The following is a 14,185-nucleotide window of genomic DNA, read 5'->3' as shown; positions in this document are numbered from 1 at the left end:
TCCAGACTTCACTCATGGTTGCAGGGCTGGTTATGCCCATGATATCAGTGCAGAACTACCAGCTCTTTCAGCCTAGTGACATTGTGTCCCTAGCTGTTGTGTCATGGCAATCCTGGCCTTTTCCTGGCCACCTTCCGTGGTTAAAAACCTTTTGAAGGTGGGGAAACACAGTAGACTTGAAGAAACGAGTGTCCTGGCTGCCTCTGGACTCAGACCTAGCAGGAGGTGGGTAAACATGACCCTGTGGTCCTCTGTGACCTCAGGGCTCATTCTATTCAGTTCCTTCTCTTTAATAAAACTACTAACCAAAAGGACAAGTGTTTTGTTTCAATCTCCAACCCAAAGTTAAAATTAATGTTGAAAAATTGAACTGGTCTGCTTATCCTAGATCTGATTTTACTGTGTCAGAGGCAATTAAATGGCAAAGAAAAACTAAGCATATGGTGATGTTTCAGGGAGAAACAACCAGCCCAGAATATGAACCACACAGAAAATACTGGTCTTGTCTCACTTTCAAGGTCCTCTCATCTAATTAATGGGAGTTTTTTGCTAGTGGCTTTAATGAGAAATATCAGATCCTTATTTAATGGGGATTTCTGAATTTGTGAAATACATACTGGAAGTGTTCCTGTGGTCAGTGAGGGTTCTTCCAACCCTACTTTGTGTTGCAGAGGAGGAGGAGGAAGGAAGTTTTTTACCAGACATGTCAGATTATTTCTCAGCAAAAGGGATTCCCCACTCCTGCATTGCCAGCAGAAATTCTCTTCAGAGGGTGTCAGCTTGGGGCTCCAACACACGTGTGCTTCTGCTCCCTGCTGATGGCAAAGGGAGACACTCAGCCCTGTTCATTACACCCTGTGGTACCTGCTGCTCTTGTTCTATTGACTTCCACTGCTGCAGCACTTTCAGGCTCCAGGCATGCACAGGAACCCACGTGTGCCACATTTGCTCTGAAAGCAGAAGAAAAAAGATAATCCTCTGAGGGGGCTGTGACTAGGGATGTCTCTTGCCAACAGGCAGCAGGGAGCTGGAGATTTTGAAACAGAAGTATGGGGAAGGATAGCTGACACCTGCACACTGTCTTCCATTGTCTGCTCTAACACCTGGGTTCAAAGTGTTCACAATGCTTTTAGGATGCCTTGAGTGTGAAATGCCTCTGATAGCCTGGACTCGAGGATGTTTGGCCATGCCCTAGCTGCTCTGAGGAGAGGCTGGTCTGGAGCCAGTTCTGTGCAAGAAATGAAAAAGTTGGGTAAAGAAATAATTGAGAATACATGACAGAGGTTTACAAACTCAGGACTGGCCCAGAGGGAGTGGATGGGACCAACTATTTACCATGTACTGACTTTGTCAGAGCTAGCCGAGAAGAAAATAAAGAACAGGAAGAAAGTACTTGAGATCCTCAACTGAAAAGAGGTCAAATCCTTGGTTCTCAGGCAAAATGCTCCTGAAATCTGCTCAGATGGGGTCTGAGCAAGCAGAGTTGGGCTGTTTGTCCTGTCTTTCAGGCTTTGTGACTTGGTCATTCTGGACCTGCTCTTTGGCAGCTACCCTGTGAAGGGTGCTCATTCCTACCAGTGACAGCTGGAGGCTGGGAGGATGTGTTGGGAGTCCTTTATCTTCTCTGCTTTCTCTGCCCTGTCCTCAAGTAACCAAGGCTACAGTAAAGAGTGGAATACTGGGAGGGACAGACCTCCACTCTGAACCCTTCAGAACTCTCCTGTCAATTTTGTAAGAATTATGAAAAGGAAATCTTTGCAGGCAAGGGGTGCAGCAGCCTGGGCTGGACTTTCCATGGGCCACAGAACCATAGTTATCCAGCAGAGTGAGGGGAATTCAGTAACAGGATGCTAGTGCTGCTGTAATTTAGAGGGCAAATAGTTACCTGTGTTTTCTGGGGGTATGCTACTGTACTTCTGGGCAGTGCTATGGGAATTGAGAAAATAAATCAATATTCCACACATAGACTCAGTCCAATTCTTATTAATGAGATTGATAACTAGGAGAAAGAAAGAAAGGAAAAAAAATGCTTTCTGTTTCAGGAAGTATAGATGATTTTGGGTGAAGAAATTTTAATTCACAAAGTCCATTTTAAAAGAGATTGGCTTGGCTTACAGTCCCTTTTTCCTCCCCTTTCTTTCATTAGGTCCTCTTCTTTACCTTCCGGACCCTTGCAGTCCTTCCTCCTGCTTTCCACCCCCTCTACAGGCACTGCCCTGCCTGAGATTGACCACACACAGCCTTCATGGCTCAGAGGCTGGGCAAATTGGTGAGCACGAGGCAAGAAAAGGGGTTGGAGTGGGGTAGAAAGGACAGGATGGGTCTGTGGGCTGCCAACCAGCTCTCTATCAGGTGGATCATAGCTAAGCTTGGGGTTTCCAAGCAGCACAAAGTGGTCATCACACATGGTGAGAGTCCAGCACTCATTCTCTCATTGCTGACTACACCACCCCCTGAACAGTAACACAATCAATAATCCATCTGCTTCTTAGATGATGTTTTTCCTGCCTGGATGCTCAAGGGACTTCTGCATTTCTGAGCTGGCACTGAAACAGAGCTTCTGGGACCTAACCATGTTGTTACCTCCTCCTTGGGATACAAGTGGACCTACTTGCCCTAGGGAAGCACAGTTTGCTTCCAGAGCACGTGCTTCCAGCAGCAGGACCCAAGGTGTACACACCCAGAGTCACATGTCCCCCATGCACAGCGCCTTTTTCCCATGAGCTCGTCACCACTGTGCAGGACAGGGCCGTGCAAAGAAGCTCCTGCCTCTCCCCACTGGTCTCCCCTGTCATTCCCCTTTTCAGCAGAGCTGAAGACCCAGCCATTCCCACTGGGTTGTTTTTTCACGGTGCTGGCAGAGAAAGAGCAGCAGGAGTTGGCTCCACCTGCAGCCAAGAGCTCCCAGGCAGGTTGTGTCCTCTGGGACACCAGTTAGGGACCTGTTCTAACACACCTGAACAGTGGCAGATGCTGCCAGGCCACTGTGAGACTACAGAGCTCGTGTTCCTGCTCCTGTTTGGGAAAGGCCGCTCTTTGCGGCACGTGCCACGGCCATGCCTCAGCAGAAGGGTGCAGACCAGGGGACACGGCCAATTTCAGATGTGAGGAGGCCCTGGGTGCCTGGCATAGGTGTGGCCCTTTTGCTCAGCAGCTCTTCTCCCCAGCTGTGCCCACCACTGGGTGGGTGCAGCAGACTGGGGGTAGAAGCAGCTTGAGGGGCTGAGGAGGGTGAGACCAAGGAGGGGGACTTTTCCTGGGCAGTTCAGACCACGAGACCTCCAGAGAGGTGCAAGGACAAAGATGCAGAAGCATCCAGCACTGGCCCAATGCTGACCCTGCTGGGGCAGTGGGAACTTTGTCACTGATGAGGCCAGTGGCCTCAGGCTGAAGCCAACAGGGCCCCCATATGGACATCTTACCTGTGGGGTCTCAACAGGAGGAACAACCCTGGTGCAACTCTGTTTGTGGGAACATAATGGAAGGAAGCCTAGATGGCTCTGGGTGGATTTAGGCATTTATGCACCATGGCCCATCCTGTACAGGGATTAAAACAAGCAGTATTTCTTTTTTTCCCTGTTCTGCCTACAGATAGAGAGGGTAAGGACTCTTGTTTTGCAGATAACCACTACAGCATTGCTCCTGATTCTGGGTGAGGAGTTCCCCAAAGTAGAATGTAGTAGCAGAGTGTAGCAGAGTGTAGAAATGAAATAGAACGAATGCATCAAACCCAAGGCATTTAATAAAATAAAACATCTCTCTTTTTTTTCCCCCTAAAAGCTGTGTTAAAAATACATAACTGTACATTGGTTCAAAAGGGAGAGAAAAGTCCTTCTTCTGGGGATACAGAGTAAATTTTCAAAACAATGAAGCCCACTAGACAAATGTATTTGGGGGATTGGATGGAATAGGCCAGGCAAGCTTTCTTTCCTTGGCTTCTCTGTTAAAAGCATCATAGGTGGAGTCTTTGGTGACACTTTTGGCTGTAGCTGGAATATCTACAATACCAACATGATTTTTTTTTGCCATCCTGGAACTGGTGGTGATGGTGTATGCATTGCTTCTGTAGCATTTCATGGCAGACATGCAAAAAGTTTCTTTCATCCCCCTTCTGAAGTTTGCATTATAGATGGAGTAGAGGGTTGGCTTAGAGGCTGAGGAACTGAAAGAGATCCAGGTGACAGCCAGGAAAAGCAAGGAGCTCTTTCTGTAGTCTGTTTCCTGTGGGTGCCACAACTGTACCGTGAAGAAAGGGAGCCAGGACAGGAGAAACATTGAGTTTAACATTAAGAACATCTTGATGGTTTTCACTTTTGTTCTTGGAACAATATTTGTTGTTCTCCTGACAGTCATTCCATCTGTGCCTATTCTCCAAATGTACTTAATGATTTTCTGATAAAAAAGGATTATAAGGAGTGATGGGATCAAAAACACCACCAGGAGGTGGATGACACTGTAGGCAGCTCCTTGCCAAGAATCGGGGAGGAAGAAGTTGCAGTGGTGGTCACTGTTGGAGCCATAGAGAAAACAGGCTGGTGATGCAAACAGAGCACCACAGAGCCAAGAGGCCAAAATCATTTTTTTGGCTTTCCCCCTGGACACTTTGAAGCTCAGGGGGTAGACAATAGTGTAGAATCGATCCACACCTATGGAGAAGAGCACGTAGATCTGGACCCCGGGCGTGAGGTACTGGATGTACCTCACCAGCCGGCACACCCCGCTGCCCAGCATCCACCGCCCGGAGCTCAGCTGCAGCAGCAGGAAGGGCGCGCTCCCCACGCTGCTCACAAGGTCTGCACAGGCCATGGACACCACAAAATAGTTGGTGGTGGACTGTGTCCTCCTGCTCCTGTGGATCACTAAGCAAACGAGGAAGTTTCCCAAGACAGAAATCAGCCACAGCGCTCCCCAAACCACGCTGGCAGCTGCGATTTCCCCCGGCCTCAGCCCGTACTCTACCAGAGAGTGGTTCCTGCTGGAGCCGGCGCCTGGAGCTGGGGGTTCTGCCATCTCGTAGCCAGCATGAAAGGTGGAGGTTTTGGGGTTGCTCATGTTCTGCAGCAGGAGCAGCAATGTAGGGAGAAGAACAGGACCACTGCTGTTATCCATGCTGCGAGCAAACTCGGCCACGTCTTTTGCTCAGGCTGCAGACAGAGAGGAGAGAAAAGGTTCTCTTGAACAGCTGTGTATGAAAACCCCAACTTAACCTACAAAAGAGTATTCTCTAGCAGAAATATATACTATGAGTTCTCTATTTCTGAGCTAACACTGAAATACAGCTTCTGGGTTCCACTGTAGCTGGTCCTTTGTGGTGGTATGACACTGTGTCAGGGGGATCCCACCCCACCCCCTGGCTGGTTTGTGGTGGCTGCCAGCCTTTCATGCCCTCTTACTTGTGTTCCTGACAGCCCCACTCCACATCTGCAGCATGGGCACTGTGACAGGCAATAACTGACAGAACAAGAGGACACAGTCTCAAGCTGCGCCAAGGGAAATCTAGGTTAGATGTAGGAAAAATTTTTTTACTGAAGGAGTGATAAAGTTCTGGAATCGTTTGCCCAGGGAAGTGGTGGAGTCACCATCCCTGGATGTGTTTAAAAAAAGATTGGATGTGGCACTCAGTGCCATGGTTTAGTTGAGGTGGTGTTAGGGCATGGGTGGGACTTGGTGATCTTGAAGGTCTCTTCCAACCTGGTGATTCTGTGTGTGATTCTGTGACCCCAACCCTGCCTTCATGGGGGGAATGAGAAGGGCAGGACCCCTTGGTCAGCACAGAAGGTCCCCAGGTATTAAGAGACCTAAGTCCCGAGAAGTTTCTGGACCATTACCATATATGTCCACAAGCCCTGACCCAACCAGGTTATAACTCCCATTTTGGTGTGGTTTTCCTTGGAGCAGGATGTCTGCAGCGGGAAGCCCTTCCCTTGGGGCTGGGGTGCTGCCCAAGGAGACTTCCTGGGATTGGGCACCCTCACCACCAGCACCACACCTCTGGAAGAATGACTGTTTTGATCTTCAGTGGTCCTTAGACCCTTGTGGATGAAGTGAGCAGAATTTCGGGGAACCCTTCAGTGAGAGGACTTCGGGGTGTGTGTGAGTGTGCGCGCACTTTGGGTCATCGTTCTTGTCTGTGGCATAACAAGATCCGTGACTAGTAACACCAAACCTGCCACCTGTCCAACGTCACTGCTTGTGAGTTACAGTTTGTCTGAGGGTGTTACCTGTGGGAAATTGTTCTCCTGCACCCACAGAGTGTGATAGGTGTGACCTCCTGTTCTGAGGAGCAAGAGACAAGAATGCCTATATTGATAGAGTTTCCAGTGTTTTGACTTTAGCCAGATGGTTGGGTTGGTCTTAGCCCATCTCAGGGATAAAATGGAAAAATAGCTAATTTTAGTGGCTATACATATGCAAACACCCTGCTGCTGTCTGCTGTCCTTTCAGTCATCATCTTGACATGCAAAGCCTTTACTCACTAGAAACACAAAGTCTTTTCTGTGGTTCTACAGGAGAATGCTGAACTCCAGAGCTTGATAATGTGCAAAATAAATCAGGATTCAGTCAACAAGCAGAAGATCAAAAGGTTCATCCTAGAAGCCAAATGAACAAGCTCAAAAAAGCCACCACCATCCTCCTCAGCTTTTCAAGTGATCCAAATTCCCATGTTTGCTTTCTCATGGGCTTTTTTCAATGCTTTGCTGATGCTTTTTGCTGTGCTTACTCTAGCTCTGCATCTACCACCTATTATTTTCTCCTTGTCTGCCTACTCAGAGCGAAGCCTGAAGGCACAGAGCCCCTGGATGAATTTGGGATCTTGCCCCTTGTGCTGTTTCACATGTCCCCTTCAATAATGCAGTGCAAAAAAGTCGTCAGATGTGGAAGAAGAAAAGATGTACTAATTGCTTGTTGTGGTTATAGAAGATTTTTTCCTCTAGCTTTGTAGAGCCTGTATTCATGGGACTGTTTGTGTCACGTGAAGGAACACCATCAGTGACATTGTCCCTTGTCCTCACTTCTGCTGGAGGGCTGTGGGTGCTGCCCAGCCTGGCCTTGCCTTCCCCCTCATCCTTGGTTGCCTTCCCTCATAGTTTTCTTAGTGGCTTTGCCTGGCAGATGATTCCTGATTTCTCCAAGGGCTCCTGCTTGTCTTTCCCCACCCTACTTTGGATGGATCTGCTCCCCTGGAAAAAACCTGCGGTCACCAGCTATTGGCAGGGCATTTGGGCTGCTGTGTCTGGCAGAGTGGCAGGATGCACTGTCAGTGCAACCTGCTAAATTACCTATTAGAATTATCTGTAATAAAATAATACACGTGGAGCCTATTAACTAGATGGAAAGGAACCTTATGGGATAATTTTCCTCCTTAATTTCCCTTCTTGCCGTGCAGAAGTATGTCCCATTTAAAAATAGCCAGCTGTACAAATTAGGCTTCATAGAAGAATAATCAGATAAAATGTCTTGGCCAGTACTGAAGAGCAGTGGAAGTCTGGTACGAGAATGAAATGGCCTTTCTTAAGCTGTTAAAATAGGCAGACTTGCTAACACTGTTCTCATGATATTTCTCCTCATGAGACAAATCTGCCCTCTGTGTCTGTTTAGACCTGACACATTTAGTTTTGCATGTGAGTAAACCCCAAAATAGTTACAGGGTTGTAGTGCTCAGATAATACTTTTTTGGGGTTTTTTTTCTGATGCATCTTGCCTAAGAGCCAGCCCAACCACTGTTCACGGGAGAACTTGGGTTAGCTGCCAGCATGCCTTGGAGAAGACAGGAACTGAGCAGCCCCAGGCAGAGAACAGTGTGTGACCCCCATGGAGAACAACCAGTGGGTGCCCAAAGGAAGGAGAATGCCAGGAGATGTATCCTGCTGCCTTGTGCTGGAGCTTTGCTGGTAGAGGAAGCAACACGAGAGCGGGAAAAGCCGCCCATGTTCAGCAGAGATGGTTCTTGTGTGGTGCTGGTTTCCTTGCTGTGAGCAGAGCAGGAGAGGCACCAAGCAGATGAGCAAGTAGTGCTGTGTTTATTGATTCTTCCTTGGAAAAATTCCAGGTCATCCAGCACACTGCCCACGAGGCAGAGGTGAAAATACAGGTGCAATTATAGGGAGTTTAACTGACTTGAGCATAGGGTTTCACTGGTTGTACAGCAATCACTTGTTTTATTTTTCTAAAAAGTAAAATGCTATCTGATTAACCAGTGTGCTCTGAGATTCCTGTGTTCCTGGTCATAGATAATTTTGTCTTCAGATGGACCAGAAACTGCTATCTTTTATTTTAAGTGATCTCTCTTCAAGCCTATTTTCCTTATGTGGCACTGAGATCTGGATCATACCCTGATTTAGTACTAAGAACCTGAGTGTCTATGGCCCAGCATATATTTTTCTTCAGTGGGCAAGTCTGGTTTTTATGAGTCTTTTTTTTACAGTGGAGACTTGAACTTCTTGCATTATGAGTAATGCTCCAAAAGGAAACGTGACCATAAAAAGCTCAGCATAGGCACAGCTCTGTAGGGGTCTGGGACACAAATAACTGGAGATTCCGTGACTTGCTACAATATTTATCTCCAATTCCCACGTCCATGTTTGCTGCATTGTTTGCTGAAATATGGTTTAAGTGTTAGGGAACCATTCAGCTTGCAAATATTGGATCCATAAAAACCAGTGATGAGTTCTGTCAACTCCCTCTGCCCTGAAGGCCAATAAGCAAAACTTTAGAAGTACAACAAGTAAAAATTACATATAGCAAGTAGGTGAGGCCTAATTACATTTTTAGTAAACAAAAATGCTTTTATTAATTTTCCCTTTAAACCAATATAATACTGGCCTGAATGGCTGCTTTCCAGTAATTATGAGTCTTCATGGATGCAGCAGTGCCAAAAATCTCACTTTGTCTTTCAAGCATTTTAGAGTGGGAATGCTTTTAAAACTGGTATGAGGCCCTTCTGTATTTCTGTTTAAAAACCTACTTTTTTGTGCATTAACTTTGGAAAAGAAAGAGCATGTGAGATGACTCATAATCATTGAAGAGGGATTTCCTGGTGCCACAGTTCCATTTTATTGACCTCAATTTGCAGTTTGGAAACCAAATCACTCCATTTTGAGCTGATAGCTCTCCAAAACAGATCTGTTACTTAGAGATTAACTATTTGAGTCACAAAAATTTTGTGAAATCACTGCCACATATACTTGGCTGTTGCACAAAGCCCATATGGCATAGTCACTTTGTGTTTGCATGTTTACTGTCCTGTCTAAAAATGCAGCACCCATTGCAATTTGGAAGAGCAAAACCTAATAAGATTCACAAAGGGTTAGTAAATGGGTTTTTAAAAAATGTTTAGTCAAAAGAAAAAGCATTTTGTTTCCCAACGAGTGTTTTTCAGGAATAAAAACAGCGAAAGAAGCAGATCATTGTGCATGAATTGACCTAAGCACTAGCAGAGGGGCTTTTTTATTCAACATATTTTACCTCTCTGCATCATAGCTGCAAAACACCAGGCAAGCATTGGTCCAGCAAATTATTTCAAAAGCATTAAGCTGGTAGTTTAGTCCATAAACTTCCCTCTCTGGAGAGTATCTCAGGAAAAGTTGCCAGACTGGAAGAGAAATGCTTCATCTAACTGAGTTTAATCAACATTAGGAGTGTGAGTGAATTGAATCTGGATGGGGGAGGGGGCTTTTGTCTGGCCGTGAGATGCTAGAAGGTGACATCCACCCTGCCTAAACTCAAATGAACTGCCCTGTGCGTGCATGGTGCCAGTGTAGAAATCCCTTTGTAGAAGAGCACACTCCTTTAGCCTCAATCTGTCCCTTGCTATGCAGAGATGACTGTTGTGCATATTGAGGCCATTTAGTCCTCCTGCTTCCAGGGGAGGAATGCGGATGCACATGCTTTTGTAAGCACACAGTTTCCCTGCCAGTTCTTTTCCCTGCTCTAGTGCTCATAAAAATGCTCAGCTCTTTGCCCTGCTCCTCTTACCAAGGCGTTTCTATTCTCTGGGCAGCTCTTCTGAGCAAAGCCTGAAATTCTCCCGAGGTGAAGTGTGTTCCTTCTCACTCTCTGCATTCCAGTGTGTGGGGATAGGAAACATCTGCCCCTATTTTATCAGGAGAACAACATGTTTTGAGTGCAGTGAAGCTTTGAGATCTGCACCCACATCTCACAAGCTGCTGCCTGCTCTCTAGCTTCACCCAGCTGGTGGAGATCCCTGTCCTGCAGCGTGGATAACCAAGGATGACATGACTGTAAGCATGGATTGGTTAATGGATGGAGCTCTCAGTGCTGGTGTGGACACGGCTCAACTGATTGTCAAAGCTTCAGAGCTGAACCGATTGTGTGAGCTGATCTGTGTTTTTGCATCTCACATCAGGATCTGAGGGCATAGCCTGCACTGAGCGGTGAGGTCATGGGAGCAGGAAATATGGATGGAATCAAATAAAAGAAGGAAGTGTTCTAATTTTCAGCACTTCTAAAGAATATATGTTATACTCTGCTACTGCATGAACTTGAATCTAAACAAGCTTTTTCTGCTGTGGGCTGGAGGAAATTCAGGGTACCCAGGCAGCCTCTTTCCCATCGACCTTTGACCCTTTAAGTTCTTTTCTGACTGTTTTAACAAGGTATTAAAACTGAGGACAAGGTATAACACTGCAACAACTGCTGGGATTGGAATCAATTTTTATTTCTTGAATTGGCTGCTTGAGGAAGAATCCTTTTTCAGCTTCATCCTTCTAACTAAGCTTAGAAAGGAGTGAGACGCAGTGGAACAAGAACAGGGTCCATCTATTGCTTCTGGGTCTGTCAGCTCACACCTGAAGTAACTACTCTGACGTGGAGCACTGGGCTCAGGACAAATCCACGAGATATGATTTTGATGAGCAAGCAGGATTCAAACCCGTGCACAAGTCACAAGTCACTGCATTTTGGCTGAGTCTCCTTATGAAGTTCATTGTGGTTTTAAATGTTCTGGGAGCAGCGGCTTTTCCCTGCATCTGGAGGTAATGATTGTTTCTCATGTATTTCCTGTGGGTTAGGATTGACCTGCGGGAAGCCACTGTAGGTCTGTTAACCTGGGGTAAGTTGCTAAAACCCGGTAATTATTCATGCACCTAAACCTTAAGATGTTCATTCTCTGTTGGCACTGCGAAGGAGCCCTCACTGTAATGGCAGATTCCACTTACACCCAACATTGTGCTCTGGTCCAGGTACAGGCAGTGGTAAAGTATGAGCCAGGTTTGTGCTCCATGTTACACAGACAGACACCCTCAGCTCCTCAGAGGGCACCACACTGATTACAAACAAGTACACAATGGTTGCAAGTCTCTTATTAGAGATCTAACTCTTGCCCCCAAAGCACAGCCCCGCAGGTTTAAGTGTTTCGGGGCTTTATTTTTTCCTCCTACTGCTGGGATTAGTATGCAAAACTCCAGATTAGCCCTGTTCTAAAAATGATGGCAGAACCCAGATCTGTGCCCAGTGTGACTGTGGGGGCATGAGAAAGTGGGAGCAAGCAGAAGGACTGACCTAATTTCCAACTCTGCTGCCACAACAGCTTCCACCTACTGGAATTGTCCAAGAGGAGGGTAGACAAGCTTGAAATACAACTTTGGAGGCTTTTTGTCCTCCCTGATGGGGATTGAGTCTGTCCTTTGGCATGGCTAGGCTGTACCCTTTCCTAATTCAGAGGTAAAAATATAGATGCTCTCTCCCACGCTCTTGCAATAATTTTTGGCAACACCAGGCCCTGCCCACAGCACAGCACGTTCTTCTGCTTGATGTGAGGAACATGGTGCTTACCAGGGCTGCTTTGCCATGGTGGGTGTTGACAGATAAGTGGTGGTGAATCTCACGCCTGGCTGATTTCTCTGCCCATCTCTTGGAAATTCTCACCCTCTCCCCACTGAGTGTCCTCTCCCCCACAGGGAAAATGCACCAGCAGCTACAGCGAGGAATTTGGCAGCTTAGCTCACCCTCTCACCAGCAGTGAGCGCAAGTTCTCCCCCCACGAAAACCTGGGGAGGTTTTTTTTATTGTTGGTTTTGTGTGAAAAGGTTATGTAGAAAGGAATTCTCACTAGGAAATCTTGTGAAAACTGCTTTCTCATCGCACAAGAAGTTAACATGGAACAGGATCTTTGCACTGGTGCGAACATTTGTGCTGGGCTGCAAGAGGTCCTGTCACGTGGCTCTTGACCCTTCTTGGTAACGTGGAGCCAGTGCTCACATGGCACAGGTCCCCTGTGCCAGACACGGTGACAGGGAGTGGGGTGGCAGTGGTGGCTTATAACCAGAGATGCCTGAGATGCTTCCAGGAGGACTTCTCTGGTAGGACTAAGAGGAGCCGACCTGCACGAGCAGTAGAACGACACTCCCACGGCCTCTGCCAGAGGATATGGCCATTAGTGAGAGCAGTTCAGTCGTCCTATACCAGCTTTATTGGAGAAGCTGGGAGGGCTGAGGGCCATGCACAGCCCAAAGCTGAGTTGGAAATGCCTGATGGGGAGATGATTGTGGGAAGGGAGTCTCTCTGCTGAGCAAGGCTTGGGGAGGATGAAAGCAGCCTAGGGGAAGCCACTGAGGCAAGGTGTCAGCCTGCTGATAGCCCCTGAACTGGAGATGCCTTCGTGGACTGGGTGCCAGTTGCAAGAACTGTGTTGGCTGCCTGCCAGAGGGAAAGCCTAGGGAAAGATGGAAGCTGCTGGAATGAAGCAATCCCAAACACACAAGCGCTGCGTCATGTTTTGGTGCTTGGAGAACTGTGTGGTGGGGACGGTGAGCTGACTCCACCTGAGAGTGTTAGGGGTTTGTTCTGTATTGTCTGACTGAAATTGCTCTCTGTTGAGCACCTGAGAGAGGATGCCTGGTGGGGCTGCAAAGGAAAATGCAGATGGAGATCATATGGTGTGACCCAGATGTGGGAATTGCACTGCACAGCTCTGCAAACAGAGGCCTCACAGGAGAGCTGTGGGGGAGTGAGGGTCTGCAGGCTCTTACTTTGAGACAAGGAGCAGAGCTCCCCACATGTGTTTAAGGTGTAGAGATTCCTCCCCTTACTGACTCATCTGAGATCAAGATGCCTAAAATAAATTAGAAATCAAGCTTACTCATAAATCAAGTTTCAAAAAATCCATATTTAGACACCCAAATAAGCTTTTAAGGATGCCTCAGGGTTGGCAACCAGTTTTTCTGCAAACCAAGCCACTTGTTTAAGTAGTTAAGAGTGACTTTAACAACAAACCTTCAAGAACCCCATCTGCAAACCTTTGCCAGAAAGAACTGGCTATGAATCCTGCCTCATACACACAAATGGCCTTTTGAAAGCAGAAGGCAGCTTTACTTCCCCATTACTCCGTGGAGCCAACATACTGTTTGACATGCTGGAAGCCAGCTGGATAAATGGGAAATATTGCTATGCATTCTTAGAGAGTCTGTGCCTGAATTAGCTAAACTGGAACAGCCCTCTTGCCTGTGCTGGCTACAGATAAGCAAGGATTGCTCTGCCTGTGGGGTTTCCCTGAGTAGCTGCACCCAGGCACCCACACAGAAAAAGGGAGACAGTGCTTTAAGAAAGTATGATTTGAAATTAATGACTGAAAAATACAAAAGCAGCTGTTCTAGAGCAATGACATGAGGAAGAAAGAAGCTGTTTGAATGTATTTAGAGACAGAAAAAACCGGATGAGCAGATCGGTCTGCTCCATTGCCATAAAGTAATTTTCTGTTTTCACTGAACTGATGATGTCAGGAGATTGTTTCAAACAAATAAGTAGCATAATTGAAAGATAATGAATATAGACAGAGAGAATGTAGATTTGTGAAGAAAATATAGGGAGTTATTCTGCAGTAATTCTACACACCCCCTGCTTTCAGCAGATAATCTTAAAATTCTAGCCCCACAGAACATTTTCTCCTGGGGAATGAGTCCTCCTGGCTAAACCCCTAGTGATTTAAATGCACATAAGTAAATACAGATAAATTACTGGAAAAGATCACGTCGTTTGCCTCCACAGGGAGAATTACCCCTTTAGCTACAGCAGTGCTCAGCACAGCCCCTATCCATCCACATACCTGCTCCAAAGCATAATCCCAGAGCCGCTGGTCTCCTCCTTGCTCTGCTGGTTATCCCAAGTGAAGCCACGTCTGGGAAGGTGCCGGTCATACTGGGAACCCCGGGGTACCTCCAGCTCTGCA

General features: G+C 46.8%; 1 protein-coding gene across 1 annotated transcript; it reads right to left on the bottom strand.

Moving 5' to 3' along the window:
- Positions 1–3,739: 3,739 nt before the first annotated feature.
- LOC138104769 (probable G-protein coupled receptor 19) lies at positions 3,740–14,185 on the bottom strand. Its single transcript, XM_069003976.1, has 2 exons — positions 14,063–14,185; positions 3,740–5,144 (listed from the first exon to the last, which is right to left on the bottom strand). The coding sequence occupies exon 2, from the start codon at positions 5,107–5,109 to the stop codon at positions 3,877–3,879; it is 1,233 nt and encodes a 410-aa protein (XP_068860077.1). The 5' UTR covers positions 5,110–5,144; positions 14,063–14,185; the 3' UTR covers positions 3,740–3,876.

Source organism: Aphelocoma coerulescens, chromosome 1A (genome assembly GCF_041296385.1).
Source record: "Aphelocoma coerulescens isolate FSJ_1873_10779 chromosome 1A, UR_Acoe_1.0, whole genome shotgun sequence".
NCBI lineage: Eukaryota > Metazoa > Chordata > Aves > Passeriformes > Corvidae > Aphelocoma > Aphelocoma coerulescens.
Note: the sequence above shows the minus strand (reverse complement) of the source record. Positions and strands in the feature narration are given on the sequence as shown.

Bases quoted from the DNA above. Each gene is read 5' to 3' on its own strand.
- LOC138104769 (XM_069003976.1), bottom strand. From the start codon at position 5,109: ATGGATAACAGCAGTGGTCCTGTTCTTCTCCCTACATTGCTGCTCCTG.